This window comes from Gymnoscopelus braueri, assembly GCF_963280865.1.
Source record: "Gymnoscopelus braueri genome assembly, chromosome: 3".
Taxonomy (NCBI): domain Eukaryota; kingdom Metazoa; phylum Chordata; class Actinopteri; order Myctophiformes; family Myctophidae; genus Gymnoscopelus; species Gymnoscopelus braueri.
In genome coordinates, this window is record NC_137612.1 from 15,488,825 (window position 1) to 15,503,947 (window position 15,123).

At 40.5% G+C, this 15,123-nt stretch overlaps 1 protein-coding gene across 1 annotated transcript in view; it reads right to left on the reverse strand.

The window, feature by feature from the left end:
* Nucleotides 1-15,123, reverse strand: part of LOC308080506 (sortilin-like) — a 52,991-nt gene that overhangs the window by 30,388 nt on the left and 7,480 nt on the right. Inside the window, exon 2 of the mRNA XM_080422402.1 lies at nt 381-443. Within this exon, the coding sequence (XP_080278528.1) occupies nt 381-443 (63 nt within the window). The remainder of the gene's footprint in view (nt 1-380; nt 444-15,123) is intronic.

The following is a 15,123-nucleotide window of genomic DNA, read 5'->3' on the forward strand; positions in this document are numbered from 1 at the left end:
TTGAAACAGTTGACAGCAGTATTTCAATGTTTTCCATTCACTTGGCATAAGTCTCTCTCTCTCTCTCTCTCTCTCTCTCTCTCTCTCTCTCTCTCTCTCTCTCTCTCTCTCTTAAATAATAAATCTGCTTCAAATTTCGAACTATTTTAAAATAATTGCCTGTCTTGTTGTGAGCTTGATCTGTAAGTGAGCTATTATTTATGGAACTTCTTTGGCAAATTATTTTGACAAAAAACAAAACAAAAAAACATTTGCCTACAACGCCAAAAAGTGTTTAACAACTGTATTAAAATAATAATAATATGAATAATAATATTCTATTTTTTCAGTAGGTTTGACCGACGTATCGGTCAAACCATCATCATTTCCAGCTCACTCACCCCAGCTCCGTCTCCCACCCAGGCCAGAGACAGGGACCCCATGCTCCTCACGTTGAAGGTGAACTGCAGGCACAGGCAGATAGATAGATAGATAGATAGATAGATAGATAGATAGATAGATAGATAGATAGATAGATAGATAGATAGATAGATAGATAGATAGATTTTTATTGATTCCGCACACACACAGAAATAGGGGTATGGTTTCTGTACCCTAAAGGTACATTTGTCATAAAAGTACCCTGTGGATTGGTAAAGGGTACTTAAAAGGCCCTTATGGGGACAACTGTGGACCTTTACCTAATTTTAAAGGTACAAAATCGTTGTTGGCTACTTAAGGTACATAGTTGTACTTTTTGACCAGGAGGAGGAGCTACAGTTCATGGGGGGAAAGTGCATCTGGCAGATGAAGTTTGTGAGGGAAAAGACAGAGAGAGATTTAACAGTGTATCTTTTGTTTTGAGCAAACGTGTTTAGCCTACCTTGTGATTAGTAATAAAATACACTCATTGGAGTAAGAAGCACTTAAAACTAGAAGTTGTTGTGAGTTGTAACTGACTGAACATCAATCTGCTGCCAGCCTGCATTGGTCAGAGGCTGGACTGGAGTCTGGAGCCAAGAGCAAAGACAAGCTACATGGCCTGAGGTGGAACATTTTAATTTTCTATCCTGTCTCAAAGTCCTGTGATATCTGAGGTGTGGAAGACTGCAAAGCAGGGGTAAGAAAGACTCGCTGTGTTTTCTTTTCTTCCAAATTGGTAAAAACATTAATCTCAGTTGTTTGGTGCTAGCTGTTAGCCGCTAATGCTGCTATGTAAGGGCATCTTGGCATACATTTTTCATGATTTGACATGAGGAGTAATTAGTTGTAAAAATTGCTGATCTACAAGCTCACGATAGCGACGTGAGCTTGTATATCAGCTATTTTCAGCTTGCTACACTGTCACACAACTGTTGTGTAAGTATAAGTATAATTCAGGCTTAACTTTATGTGGTTCACATTCTGGCAGAATTGTACCTTATTGTTCTGTGTACCTCTAAAGGAGCATTTATGTACCTCAATTGGCAACATTGTACCTTATTGTTATGTGTACCTCTAAAAGAGCATGTACCCCAAGTGGCAACTGTGTACCTTATTGGGTTAAATGTAGTGGAGTGGAAGTATAAAGTAGCATAACATGGAATTACAAGTATAACATTTGTTTAAAAAAAAAGTTATATTAATGCTAGCCGGCTAATGTGTTTGTTATTTTGTCATATCTCAGGGCTTGTGCAAAGGTGAAGCAGGAGATTCTTGGGTTGGATGACTTGAATGGAATGCTGCACTGCACTGAGTTTGTTAGTAAGTATTAAGTGCATCTCTCTCTCTCTCTCTCTCTCTCTCTCTCTCTCTCTCTCACTCACACACACACTCTCAAAATGTTTTCTCAGTTATTCAACTATTCCATTTTAAGCGGTGTAGCCACTTCTATGTGTGATATGTCCATCTGTTTTGCTTATTTTCTACCATCTTTCCTTCTACCCAGGTGGATACCATGTTGCTTCCACAATCATCATAACAAAATTCCAGTTATCAAGATTTTGAAACTTCCAAGTCAAAGACCATGCATTTGAGAACCAACTCTGCAACCTCAGTGATATCCATGGCCAGCCAACAGGTAAGGTTAGACACTTACAGAACAAGTAGACTACATAAAAATAGTTTATTTCTATAGTGCCTTTCTCCAAAGCGCTTTACAATGTTTATTGAATTCACCCATTTTCACACAACGACGGTGGAGGCAACCATGCAAGGCACCAACCTGCACGTTGGGAGCAGTTATGGGTTCAGTGTCTTGCTCAAGGACACTTCAACACAGCCAGGCAGAGCGGGGGATCGAAATAGTCATTAGTTTTCTATATAGTCATTAGTTATATTTCCTGATTAGCATTCCACATATTGATCTTGAGCTCTGTCCTGCCAGTAGTAGATTTTTTCAATGATATAAGAAAACATGCAGAGTTGTGCAAATTTGTTTTGTCAAATTCTAAGGCATGTTCCTTGTATGCAGAGCACAGATGTAGCCATGCACAGAAAGGCGGTGGCACTATGAGACCTGCAGACCTGCTCTGAAGACTTGTCAGGTAAATAAACATTTCAGGCATCAGGGAAAACACTTGTCTCTCATTGCCATTCAGGGATATTTCTTAATGTTTATTTGTTAATGTGCTTCAATCTAGAGAGATGATCTGGAGACTCACACCAGTGGAGTCCATGTGGGTATGCCAGAGATAGGCCCAGATTCAGCACTGCAAAGTACAGTCATGTTGGAGGATTAAGTAGCTGTTGATGGCCTTCCAGACATCCCAACTGCATTTACAGGTGACTTTAGCCTGCTTTATGCACTCTTATGCATGTTAAAATAGTTCTGCTTGAATTCAGACTCTAAGAACCAGACTGTCCATGTTCCTCATGGATGTACTGTTCTGAACTTCAAAGTGCACACCATTTCTGCCTGTATTATATAGTTTTATTTTATTTGTAAGTAAATAGGTAGGAGTGACTTAATATTGAGTCTGATTTTATTTATATATTCTGTATGTTTAAAAAAAAAAAATTGCACTAAGAGAAAAAATGTACATAGAAATACAAGACCTAGACACTACAATCAATGACAGTCTGTGACTGTGACAGATGTGTAGAACTGTTTTAGCGTTTGCGATCCAACACTGACTAATGAACGGCTCAACAGGCTCGATGCTTCAGTGTTGTGTTTCAGCACTGAAAGAATTGTACACATGCTGCATGTTTGTTTTGTTGTTTTATAAAGTTTACAGCATTTTAAATGTTTAAAATATATATATATATTTGCACTAAGAGTTGCACTGTGTTGCACTGAAGTACATGTTGCACTTGCAAGCATTGCACAACCACCCATTTGGGGGAGAAAATAAAAGTTATTGAATCTTGATTGTTTTTGTTTCTGAATCCATATTTGCATTGCGACATAAGGTACAATGTTGCCAATAGGGTACATTAATGTTCTTTTAAAGGTACAAACAAAAAGGTACAATAATGTACCAATGTTAAAGGTACAATTCTGTACTCTGCTAGGGTACATTAATGTCCTTTAAGGGGTACAACCAAGAAGGTACAATAATGTACCAATGTTAAAGGTACAATTCTGTACTTGCTAGGGTACATAAATGTTCTTTAAGGGTACAACCAAGAAGGTACAATAATGTACCAATGTTAAAGGTACAATTCTGTACTTGCTAGGGTACATAAATGTTCTTTAAGGGTACAACCAAGAAGCTACAGTAATGTACCAATGTTAAAGGTACAATTCTATACCCTGCTAAGGTACTGCTGGGGCGACGAAGCCTTTGAACCTTTTAAGGTACAAAACTGCCCTTTGATTTCTCTGTGTGCAGGGGAATTTCAGTCGCCCAGAGGCAGCACAGCAGTTACAGAGTTACAGTACAGAGTAAGTAGAGTACTGTCGTACACAACAATACAAAGGCAAGAAAAACAATAAGAAGCACCGTCAATACAGAACAACATAGTATACACCCATAGGTGATTTTAAAGGGGGGGGGGGCTTTTAGATTCCCCTGTTAATTCCCTATCGCTCCGCTCGGGGGAGATATTAAGACTTTCAGGCCATCAGGCTGAGGTAGTGAACCACTCTGTTATGTACATATTCGTACAACTATCCTGCACTATGCAGAAAAACAACAACAACACAAGGTTACAGTGTCCTCACCGTCTCCCTCCCAAAACAAAGAAAAGTGTCCATTTCAATCAGTGCAATGCAGGAGAAAAGTGACAAGTGTTCACAATGCAATCAGTACAATTGTCACGATATCGCACAAGTGTTAGTTGGACCCAAGTGCAGAACAGAGGCAGAGGATGAGGCAGGCGGATCAAGTTCAATGATCATTTATTAACACACTCACGATATAAAGACATACAAGGGCAACCATGACAACAACTATAATCGAACAAGGAAACACTGAACACGGGGAGGTTTAAATTGAGGTTATGCGCGTGACATCATCATACCCGGGAGTTATGCAGGAACACCTACTGGGTGGCAAAAAAATACTTTCTGGCCTTGATAGCCCATACTGTACATCCAAACAGAAAAGTCCTATCTGATTGAATTAACCAACGTTAAACTCACCAACATGGCAGCTGTGTGGAAAGCTTGAATTATCCTCTTTCTATCTGCTAATAATAAAAATCCATCGTAGACATGTTATGAGCTACTTTCTGTCCATACATTCTGTGCAGGTGATTATTTTTCTTAGTGTCAGAGTTTGGAAGCGCTCATTTTCACTAACGCAACGTCCTGCTGCCTTCTGCATTATGTGACATTTAGAAACAGGTGGTACGCAGGACTGTTGAGTGATTTCAAACGAGCGTTTCCAAACTCCAATGCTCCATGCTGCTCAATGCTTTGCTACTCAGTTTACACACACTGTGTGCGCGCACACACACACACACACACACACACACACACACACACACACACACACACACACACACACACACACACACACACACACACACACACACTCACTTATTGGCCTAGTGGTTAAGACCCCAGGGCCCAGAGGGGGTGGCGGTGGCCTAGTGGTTAAGACCCCAGGGCCCAGAGGGGTGCCGATGGCCTAATGGTTAAGGGAAGGCGCATACCGACACATATAGGCTCTAATGCAACCCGACAGCGGGTTGCGGGTTCGGTTCCCAAGCCCATGCTGTGTGTTACTTCCCGTCTCTCTCTCTCTCTCTCTCTCCCTGTTTCCTGTCCCATCTTCACTGAACTATCCAAAACGAAGGCAGATAAGCCCCAAAAATATATTGGAAAAAAACTAGGGATGCACCGATATGGAAATTCTTGGCCGATAGGCCTACCGATATTTAAAATGACAATTTAGCCGATACTGATACCGATATTTTTTTATTTTTTTTTATTTTTTTTTTTTTCCTCTTTAGTGCCAAGGAAACAAACAAATCTTGATCATAAGAAATAACTGTTCAGAATCTGCAGCTTGGTAGGCAACAGTTAACCAGATAACTAGGGCTGTGAATCTTCTACTATCTAACCCATGGGTTCCCAAAATATTCAGCCCGTGACCCCAAAATAATGTGGCCATTGACTCGCGACCCCACCTAACCGTGGAGGTAATTTATGCACATAAACTTGGACGTTCGGTGCGCATTTGTAGTATGACTTTTGACTGTAGGCCTACTACTTGTACTGTTAATAATCTTGTTAATATAGAATTCAATCAATCACATTTACAGTACCTAATGAGATGGGTAAAATGTACTATTTGTAATCATTTTTAGATTGAAATACATTCTGTTAAAACAATAAATAGATTTTTTTTTTTTTTTTTTTTTTTGACCCAAAATAATTTCGCGACCCCACCGTCAGTGTCCCGCGACCCCAAGTGGGGTCACGACCCCAACTTTAGGAACCCCTGATCTAAACAGCGAAGAAAAAAAAAAAAAAAAAAAAACGACACCGACTTTTACCGTTAATGGCAAATATTAGCTGATACCGAAACGTGGCCGATATTTGCATCCCTAAAAAAAAAAGGATATCTAACCAGAACCACTTGTCTTAACCCTAACAGATAGGCTACACACCTAGCCCTAAATCCTTACCCCTAAACTTATGAAACTGCAAAATGAGTGTTGATTTTGACAGCAAATTTTGATTCAGTTTTAGTATTACTTTAGTAGTACTAAATATCATAATATTAAAGTCAACTAAATCTACAGTTGATTTAGTCGACTAAAATATATTTTGACGGTATTTATTATGACGTTGCTGGCGTCGTAATTGCTGATTTTACACTTGGTTGCATGCTGAAAATAGCAGATCTACAAACTCACAACGCATCGCGCTGCGATGCGTTGTGAGCTTGTAGATCTGCTATTTTCACCGAGTGCAAACAAGCATAAAATGACTTGTCTTTTCATTCTACTGGATCTCTTCTCCACTAGTCCCTCACTAACATGTTAGTCTAGTTTTAATTTGATGACGAAATTCTCAATATACTTAGTCTTAGTTTTAGTCGTCATAGCTTAGTTTTTATTTAGATTTTATTTAGCTTTCGGCAGTGAAAAAAGGTAGTCGACCAACATTTTTTGTCATAGTTTTAGTGGACGACATCAACAATGTCCAAAATGTTGCATATATGTCAGGAACAGAATCACAGCCAGTCACAGACACTGTAATGCAGACACTTGACTGCACAAGACAGGCCTTAAGCCTGAGGGGGGCTTACTAATGGACCAAACACACTCCTCCACATGAGCACACACACACACACACACGCACGCGCGCGCGCACGCACGCACGCACGCACGCACGCACGCACGCACGCACGCACGCACGCACGCACGCACGCACGCACACACACACACACACACACACACACACACACACACACACACACACACACACACACACACACACACACACACACACACACACACACACACACACACACACACACACACACACACACACACACACACACTGGTGGAAAAAGTAACCAAATTCTTTACTTAAGTAAAAGTACCAATACTGCAATTGTTACAAGTAAAAGTCCAGAATTAAAACTTTACTTGAGTAAAAGTACAAAAGTATTGGCATCAAAATGTACTTAAAGTACCAAAAGTTAAAGTACTAAAATGTTTGAAAATAGCAGATCTACATGCTCACAGCGCTTCGCGGTGCGACGCGTTGTGAGCTTGTAGATCGGCTATTTTCAAATAGCCTAGCTATAAAATAGGCCTAAAGGGGATAATGTATGTTTTATAACGTAATAATTTATATCTACAAAGTAACTAGTAACTTAGGTTTTCAAATAATTGTAGTGGAGTAAAAGTACAATATTTGCCTCTGAGATGTAGTGGAGTAGAAGTAAAAGTAGTATAGGCAATTGGAAATACTCCAGTCAATCAAAAGTACCTCAAAAAAGTACAGTACTTGAGTAAATGTACTTACTTACTTTACACACACACACACACACACACACACACACACACACACACACACACACACACACACACACACACACACACACACACACACACACACACACACACACACACACACACAGCCAAGAGGACACAGGGATGTGTCCAAACTGTTCTAAGTAACTTGGGTATTTAGATGCACTCGGTGCGGCTGACCTACATTCTTGCCTGGCTGACAGAGTCGGGGGGGCCATGGAGGGGGGGGGGGGGTGCATGGGGCCATGGGCAGCGAACAACACAATGTGGATATATCCTGAGTCTGACTGAGAGCAGGGGTCGGTGGAGAAAGTACTCAACTCAACTCCATCCAGTACTTGGGTCAAAGTATACAATTCGTCGCTGTCATGATTTATGACCTTCATCTGCTTGACCCAGTACACACCAGTGGTGGAAAAAGTACTCACATGTTTTACTTAGGTAAAAGTATCAATTCTGCAATATAGAAATACTCTGTTACGAGTAAAAGTCCGGAATTCAAAATGTACTTGAGTAAAAGTACAAAAGTATTGGCATCAAAATGTACTTTAAATATTAAAAGTAAAAGTACTCATTATGCAGATTTCAAGTTTTCAAATGTATATTACATAGTACATTGTGAGCATAGTCGCGACAATGCCATCGCGACTATGCTCACAATGCGTAGCATCGCGACTATGCCTAAACCTAACTTTATGCCTAAACCTAACCTTATTCCTAAACGTAACCTCAGTAAAACTATGCCAAAACCTAAACTTATTCCTAACCTTATCCTCAGTAAAACAAATACAAGAATACAAGAACCGCTAGTCTGAGAAAAAAAGTGGGGGCGTGTTTTGGGGCGAGCCTTCCGGTTACCTACTACAGTACTGTCACACAAAAGTATCAAAAGTAGCAGATCTACAAGCTTGAAACGCGTCGCTTCAGGCCACGTTTTGAGCTTGTAGATCTGCTACTTTTGCTGTTTTTGAATTTGAATCCTGAAAAGTTACAGTTTTGGACATATGAGGTTTCCACCCGACAGAGACGAGATACTCCTGGTCGAATATTACTCGACTACTAAGAAAAAGTTGCTCACCCAAAACGATCTGCTAAACCGCTACAAAGTATTGGAGTGCTTGCTTTCCAAGTATAGATTACAAAGTACTTTTTTATTTTAGTATTTTCTTCAATGCATTGCGGCGGTATTGAAATTTAGAAATATTGAGAAACATGACATGTTCAGCAATTGTTTAAAACAGTGAAAATAGCAGATCTACAAGCACACAATGTGTCACATCATCATGACGCTTACCCTACCTTTAATTTATGAAAAAAACACATAAGGTTTAGAATATGGAGATAAGAGGTTTCTGCCCGACAACAACTCTCCACCACTGCAGATGATGTTTACAAGGTGAGCCCTGCGTGCCCCCCCCCATCCCCCCCCCTGGCCCATAAAGCCACAGGAGTCAGCCAGGTCTGTCTGCCCACTGCTGGAAACTAATGTTAAACAGGACCAGTGGAAAATGGCCGTCACCGTCCAAGAAGGTGAACTTAAAACAGTGGTTTTCAACCTTTTTCATGCCAAGGACCCCTAAATTGATATACATTTGGCCACGGACCACCATTTGAAAATGTTTTGTGCCAGGGACCGACCGCCAGAGGCAAAGATATCAGTTAATTTTCGCTTTGAAAAAAATATAAATATTCAAAGATATGCACCCTTTTTCAAGGTTTTTCAAAAACAGCAGATCTACAAGCTCATAGCGCGGCACTCGGTGCCGCGCTATGAGCTTGTAGATCTGCTATTTTTGAATAGCCAAAGCTAAGTGGTTAAAACGATTGTGACGCTGGACCACTGCAGGACCACTGGTTGAAAACCACTGACTTAAAAGCAAGTAGTTCTCAAACTTTTTTTGTGTCGAGGACCCCCAAATTGATCTGTATTTAGCCGCGGACCCCCCAATCTGAAAATATTTTCTGCCAGGGACCCCCCAGAAGAGAAGATTTGTGTCAAAAAACATTTTTGAAAAAGCTTGTAGATCTGCTATTTCTGAATAGCCAACATATGAATGGATCAAGCGGTACATTTCTTGGTGCCATCACTTCCATTTTCACTTGTTTAATCTGTATTCTGTGCAAGTTCTCTCTCCTGATTGAATACAATTGGTATACCGACTTCAAAAATGCATTTTCAATTGCAAGTAACATGTTAGTTGTTTTAGTTTTTTTTTGTTAGAAGGTTAAGAATATTAAAGTGTTCCAGTTCCAATTTTTGGCTGCTCACTTCTTTGTGTCGTCACTTCCAATTTCACCTGTTTATCCTGTACTAGTGTTGATTTCGTCGACTAAAACTATGACAAAAAATCTTCGTCAACTAGCTTTTTTCACTGACTAAAACTAAATCAAAACTAAATCAAAACTAAGCTATGATGACTAAAACTAAGACTAAATATACTGACAATTTCGTCAACAAATAAAAACTAGACTAAAATATTAGTGAGGGACGAGTGGAGAAGAGATCCAGTAGAACTATAAGACAAGTATGTTTGGTTGCGCTCGGGTGTTGCGCTCTGAAAATAGCAGATCTACAAGCTCACAACGCGTGAGCTTGTAGATCGGCTATTTTCAGCATGCAACCAAGTGTAAAATCAGCCATTACGACACCATCAAGGCACGGCCAACATACATTCTAGTCGACTAAATCAACTGTAGATTTAGTCGACTTGAATCTCATGATATTTAGTCGACTAAAACTAACAGTAAAACATTTCAGATGACAAAAATATGACTAAAACTAAACAGAATTTTGTTCAAAAGACTATGACTAAAACTAAATCCAAATTTGCTGTCAAAATCAACACTATCCTGTACCCTGTATGAGTTCTCTCTTCCTGCTTGGATAAATATATGTGGTTTAGGACCATTATGACGAACAGACAGACAGATCATAGTCATCCTTTTAGACCCCCTGCTGCTAGTGGGGATAAAAATAGTCTTATTGTCAGACTGCAGCATCTGGGCTGAATCAAGGTCGTATGCAGGCCTGTCTCATGTTGTGTTGTGTACTAGTACCAGCACTTGTATAAACTTAAAATGAACCAGAACGCTGTTGTCCTCATCTGTTGTTGTGAATCAGCCCCAGTTGAAGTTGTCGAAATGTAAAAAAAAAAAAAAAAAAAAAAAAATAGTAATAATAATATCATCATAATAATCATCATAATCATAATGATAATACAAAATGTTTGGGGGGATACGAATTTGATCCGATCAGGAGAGATAACTCATACAGGATATTTTGATTCTAATGGCCTACTACGGTTCAAAATGTAAAGGGGCCTGTTATAGCGCCACCATGAGGCCATCTCTCTCTCTCTCTCTCTCTCTCTCTCTCTCTCTCTCTCTCTCTCTCTCTCTCTCTCTCTCTCTTAGCTGGTCTCTCTCTCTCTCTCTCTCTCTCTCTCTCTCTCTCTCTCTCTCTCTCTCTCTCTCTCTCTCCTCTCTCTCTCTCTCTCTCTCTCTCTCTCTCTCTCTCTCTCTCTTATCTGGTCTCTCTCTCTCTTAGCTGGTCTCTCTCTTCCCTGGTGTCTCTCTCTCTCTCTCTTTTCGCTGGTCTCTGTCTCTCTCTCTTAGCTCTTCACCATGAGGCCGATCGTGTAATTTTTTTTTGTGTGGTAAATGTAGTGCTTACGGTTTCCAACAGAAGAATACTTGAAAGGAAGCTGTCCCCTATTCCTATTCATGTCAATGGGAAGATTTAATGAACCAATACTATATATTAAAATCAAACATATTTCTTAGCTAAATGTAAGCACACGATTCCCAATGACGCCGGTCGATTTGACATATGACTCGAGTGCAGAAATAAAGTCGTACAAGTACTAATGTGTTGCCTTTCCGGGTAACCAAACTTATAAGTGAAATTGGATGTGATGTATCTACTTTAAGCATCAATGGTAAAGCGTGCCTGTTTACCTTCTTTTACCCTGCAGGCTATTTTATTTCAATAACTATCTCAGAAGTTCACAAATGATCTAAATTCAATATATGGGCTAAAACAGCGGCAAGAACGGCTGCTGACAAACCTATGGCCACTGCTTTGAAAACTAACACAAGAACGCTCGCGCGGTCGCCATCAGGTATTCTTAAACGTGACCTCAGTAAAACTATGCCTAAACCTAACCTAACCTTATCTTGTATCTTGATCTTGATCTTGATCTGCTGTTTTCGACGATGCCTAAATACACAAATCTAATCGATCAATTGAGCTGCAGTGAACCGTATGATTGGCTAATGGATACATTATCTTACTTGACTATTGTTCACAATTGCATCTAATAAAAAAAAATATATATATATATATACACTCATATATACGCTCACGGCGTTTCGCCGTGAGCTTCGTCAGGTGCTATACAAAAGTGTATAGCACCTGACGAAGCTCACGGCGAAACGCGTATATATATATATATATATATATATATATATATATATATATATATATATATATATATAACAGTGTGGACAGTCAGTCCTAAATGATCAGATTTGAGAAACAAATCAGATTTGACTTGAGGTCTGAAGAACAAGGCCTAATATCTCCCTTTGACCAGTAGGGGGAGATTCTCCTTTGGCTGAGCAGAAGATACATAAGATTCTCATGTAGAGGAAACCTGGGTTCAGATCCAGATGGCTACATTTGGGGGCTCGTCCAGATCATGTTGCCATTTCATGGGGGGGGGGGGGGGGGGCATGTAGCCTGGCCTGAAGCCCAGAAGCTTAATATCTCCCAAGGCTGAGAGGGAGGGAGGGGGGGGGGTTGAGATGTTTGGTCTCCCATGTTGGAATCCAGGTGGCTACACACACAAACGCACGCTCACATAAGCGTGTGCGCATGTTGGACCATGTCCGCTGGTCATCAAATTATTGACATGGAAATGCGACAAAAACAAAAAAGATATCCATGAATTCAAGTCTCCATGAGGTGACTAATCGATAGGAAAAAAAAGTCATTTTGTGGGTGAACTGACGAAAAACACGTATTTCAACATAAAAAGCTGAAATATGCAGATGAGAGCGTTTTTTCTCCCCGGCAACAGTGATGGTATAATATTATGGTCAGAATCCAGCAGAGTGACTAGCCCAGACTCTGGCACAATGAGGCTCTTATTCCACTGGGCGGTTGGTATTAACCTCTGTGCTTGGGCAGTGTTTACGCAAATAAAACATCAGAAAGAGCAGGTCAAACACTACACCCCCCACACCCTCCTCATCTGATCTGACAGACTTACTACTTTTTTTACTTACTACTACTGGAGTATTTCCAATTTTCAATACTTTTACTTCTACTCCACTTCATCTCAGAGGAAAATATTGTACTTTTACTCCACTACATTTATTTGGAAACTTTAGTTTGTTTAATAAACATACAACCGCTTAAGCTCTGTATATGTTTCGGCTATTTGAAAGTAGCCGATCTACAAGCTCACAATGCGTCGCATTGCGACGCGTTGTGAGCTTGTAGATCGGCTACTTTCAAATGATTTTTAGACATTTTGAAAACTTGAAATGGGACCTTAATTCCGCACAATGAGCACTTTCACTTTTGGTACTTTAAGTACATTTTGATGCCAATATTTTTGTACTTTTACTCAAGTACATTTTTAATTCTGGGCTTTTACTTGTAACAGAATATATCTACAGCATTGATACTTTTACTTTTAGGTAAAACATTTTAGTACTTTTTCCACCACTGCACGCACGTGCAGTCGCGCACGCGCGCGCACACACACGCACGCACACACACGCACACACACCATGTGGAACATCACTCTGCTGCTGCTCTTGGTTGCTCAGCTGCTGCACGGGCCACGTTCCAACTGCTCTGCTTCACACTGAGAACAGACCAGGACAGAACAGGACAGAACGCACTATTTTCTGTCTTTCTTTGTACGTTCCGGACAGAAGGCTTGGTTGGGTTGGGGGAGGGAGGGAGTCCAGTCCAGATAACACCGCAAATCAAACGAGACATCATGGTTTTATTAAAGGGATAATTCACCCCCAAAATGAAAACTTTTTTCCAATCGATTAGTCACCCCATGGAGACTCGAATTCATGGATATTTCTTGTTTTTTGTCGCATTCCCCCAAGCCAATAATTTGATGACCGGCAGCGGTTCTGGTATAGGAGACACAAAATGAGTCTCCTTTGTGTCTCCTACCGGAACCGCTGCCTATACCGGTCCGCTGGTCATCAAATGATTGGCTTATTAGGTAAAAAAAATTATATCCATGAATTCAAGTCATCATGGGACTAACCAATAGAAAAAAATTGGGGTGAACTATCCTTTTAACCAAGACCTGGAACGCATCTGTGTCATTTTTAGATTTCTTTGGCTATTAAAAAATAGCAGATATACAAGCTCATAGCACGGCACTGAGTGCCGCTCTATGAGCTTGTAGATCTGCTATTTTTTTAAATCATGTTTTTTTTTGCAAATCTTGGAATATATATTTTTTGACATGCTGGCTTCTATCCAATCCAAATGACTGAAATGAGTCGTGGCGACTGAAAACTTTAATCCATGTGTGTCTACTTATTAACAGTGGTTCTCAAAGTGGGGTCCGAGGACACCCAGGGGTCCTTGGAGGGGGGGGTGGGGTTCAGGGGAAAATGTGTTGATGCAGCATCACTATCATTTTAACCACTTTAACCATGTATTCGTTGGCTATTCAAAAATTGCAGATCTACAAGCTCACGGTGTACAACTGCAATTTGTTTATATTTGGAATATCGAAAATGAATGGAATCATTTTGATAATAGAAAATTAGATAAATCTTCTTTTCTGGGGGTCTCCTTGTACTGTCTAGTACAGTGGTTCTCAACCAGTGGTCCGGGGACCACCAGTGGTCCTTGGGGGGGGGGGGTACCAGGGGGTCCTCAGTGAAATAAGTTGACATAGCGTCACAATTATTTTAACCACTTAGCTTTAGCTATTCAAAAATAGCAGATCTACGAGCTTGTAGATCTGCTATTTTTGAAAAACCTTGAAAAATTTGTGCATATCTTTGACTATATATATTATTTTTTAAAGCAAACATTTTTAACTCAAATCTTTGCTTCTGGGGGGTCCCTCCCTGGCACAAAACATTTTTAGATGGGGGTCCGCGGGCCAAATGTATATCAATTTAGGGGTCCTTGACATGAAAAAGGTTGAAAACCCACTGGTCTAGTATATAAACCATGAGCTAGCCCAGAATCCTCCTCCTCCAGCTCCGATAACAAAGTGGAAGTCACAGCAAGTCTAGACTGGCTCTGGGATCAAGCTGAGGGGAGGGGGGAGGAGGGGGGACGAGGGGGGAGGAGGGGGGGAGGGGTTGTTTATGGAGGAACACGGCCCAGTGAGGACAGGGGTGGTGGAAGAAGTACTGTCAGGGTTTTTAAAGGGATAGTTCACCCCAAAAAACATACTTGTTTTCTCCAATCGATTAGTCACCCCATGGAGACTTGAATTCATGGATATTATTTTTTTTCGCATTCCTAAGCCAATAATTTGATGACCGGCAGCGGTTCCGGTAGGACAGGGGTCTTCAACAGGGGGTCCAGGACCCCTAGGGGGTCCCCAGAGCTACTATAGGGGGTCCGCCAAATCTTTGTGTGATATGATTTAGTTTTTTTATACATGAACCACTTGAACCCTAGAATTCCTTTTCTGAGGGGAACATTAGCCGAAAATAGCCGAG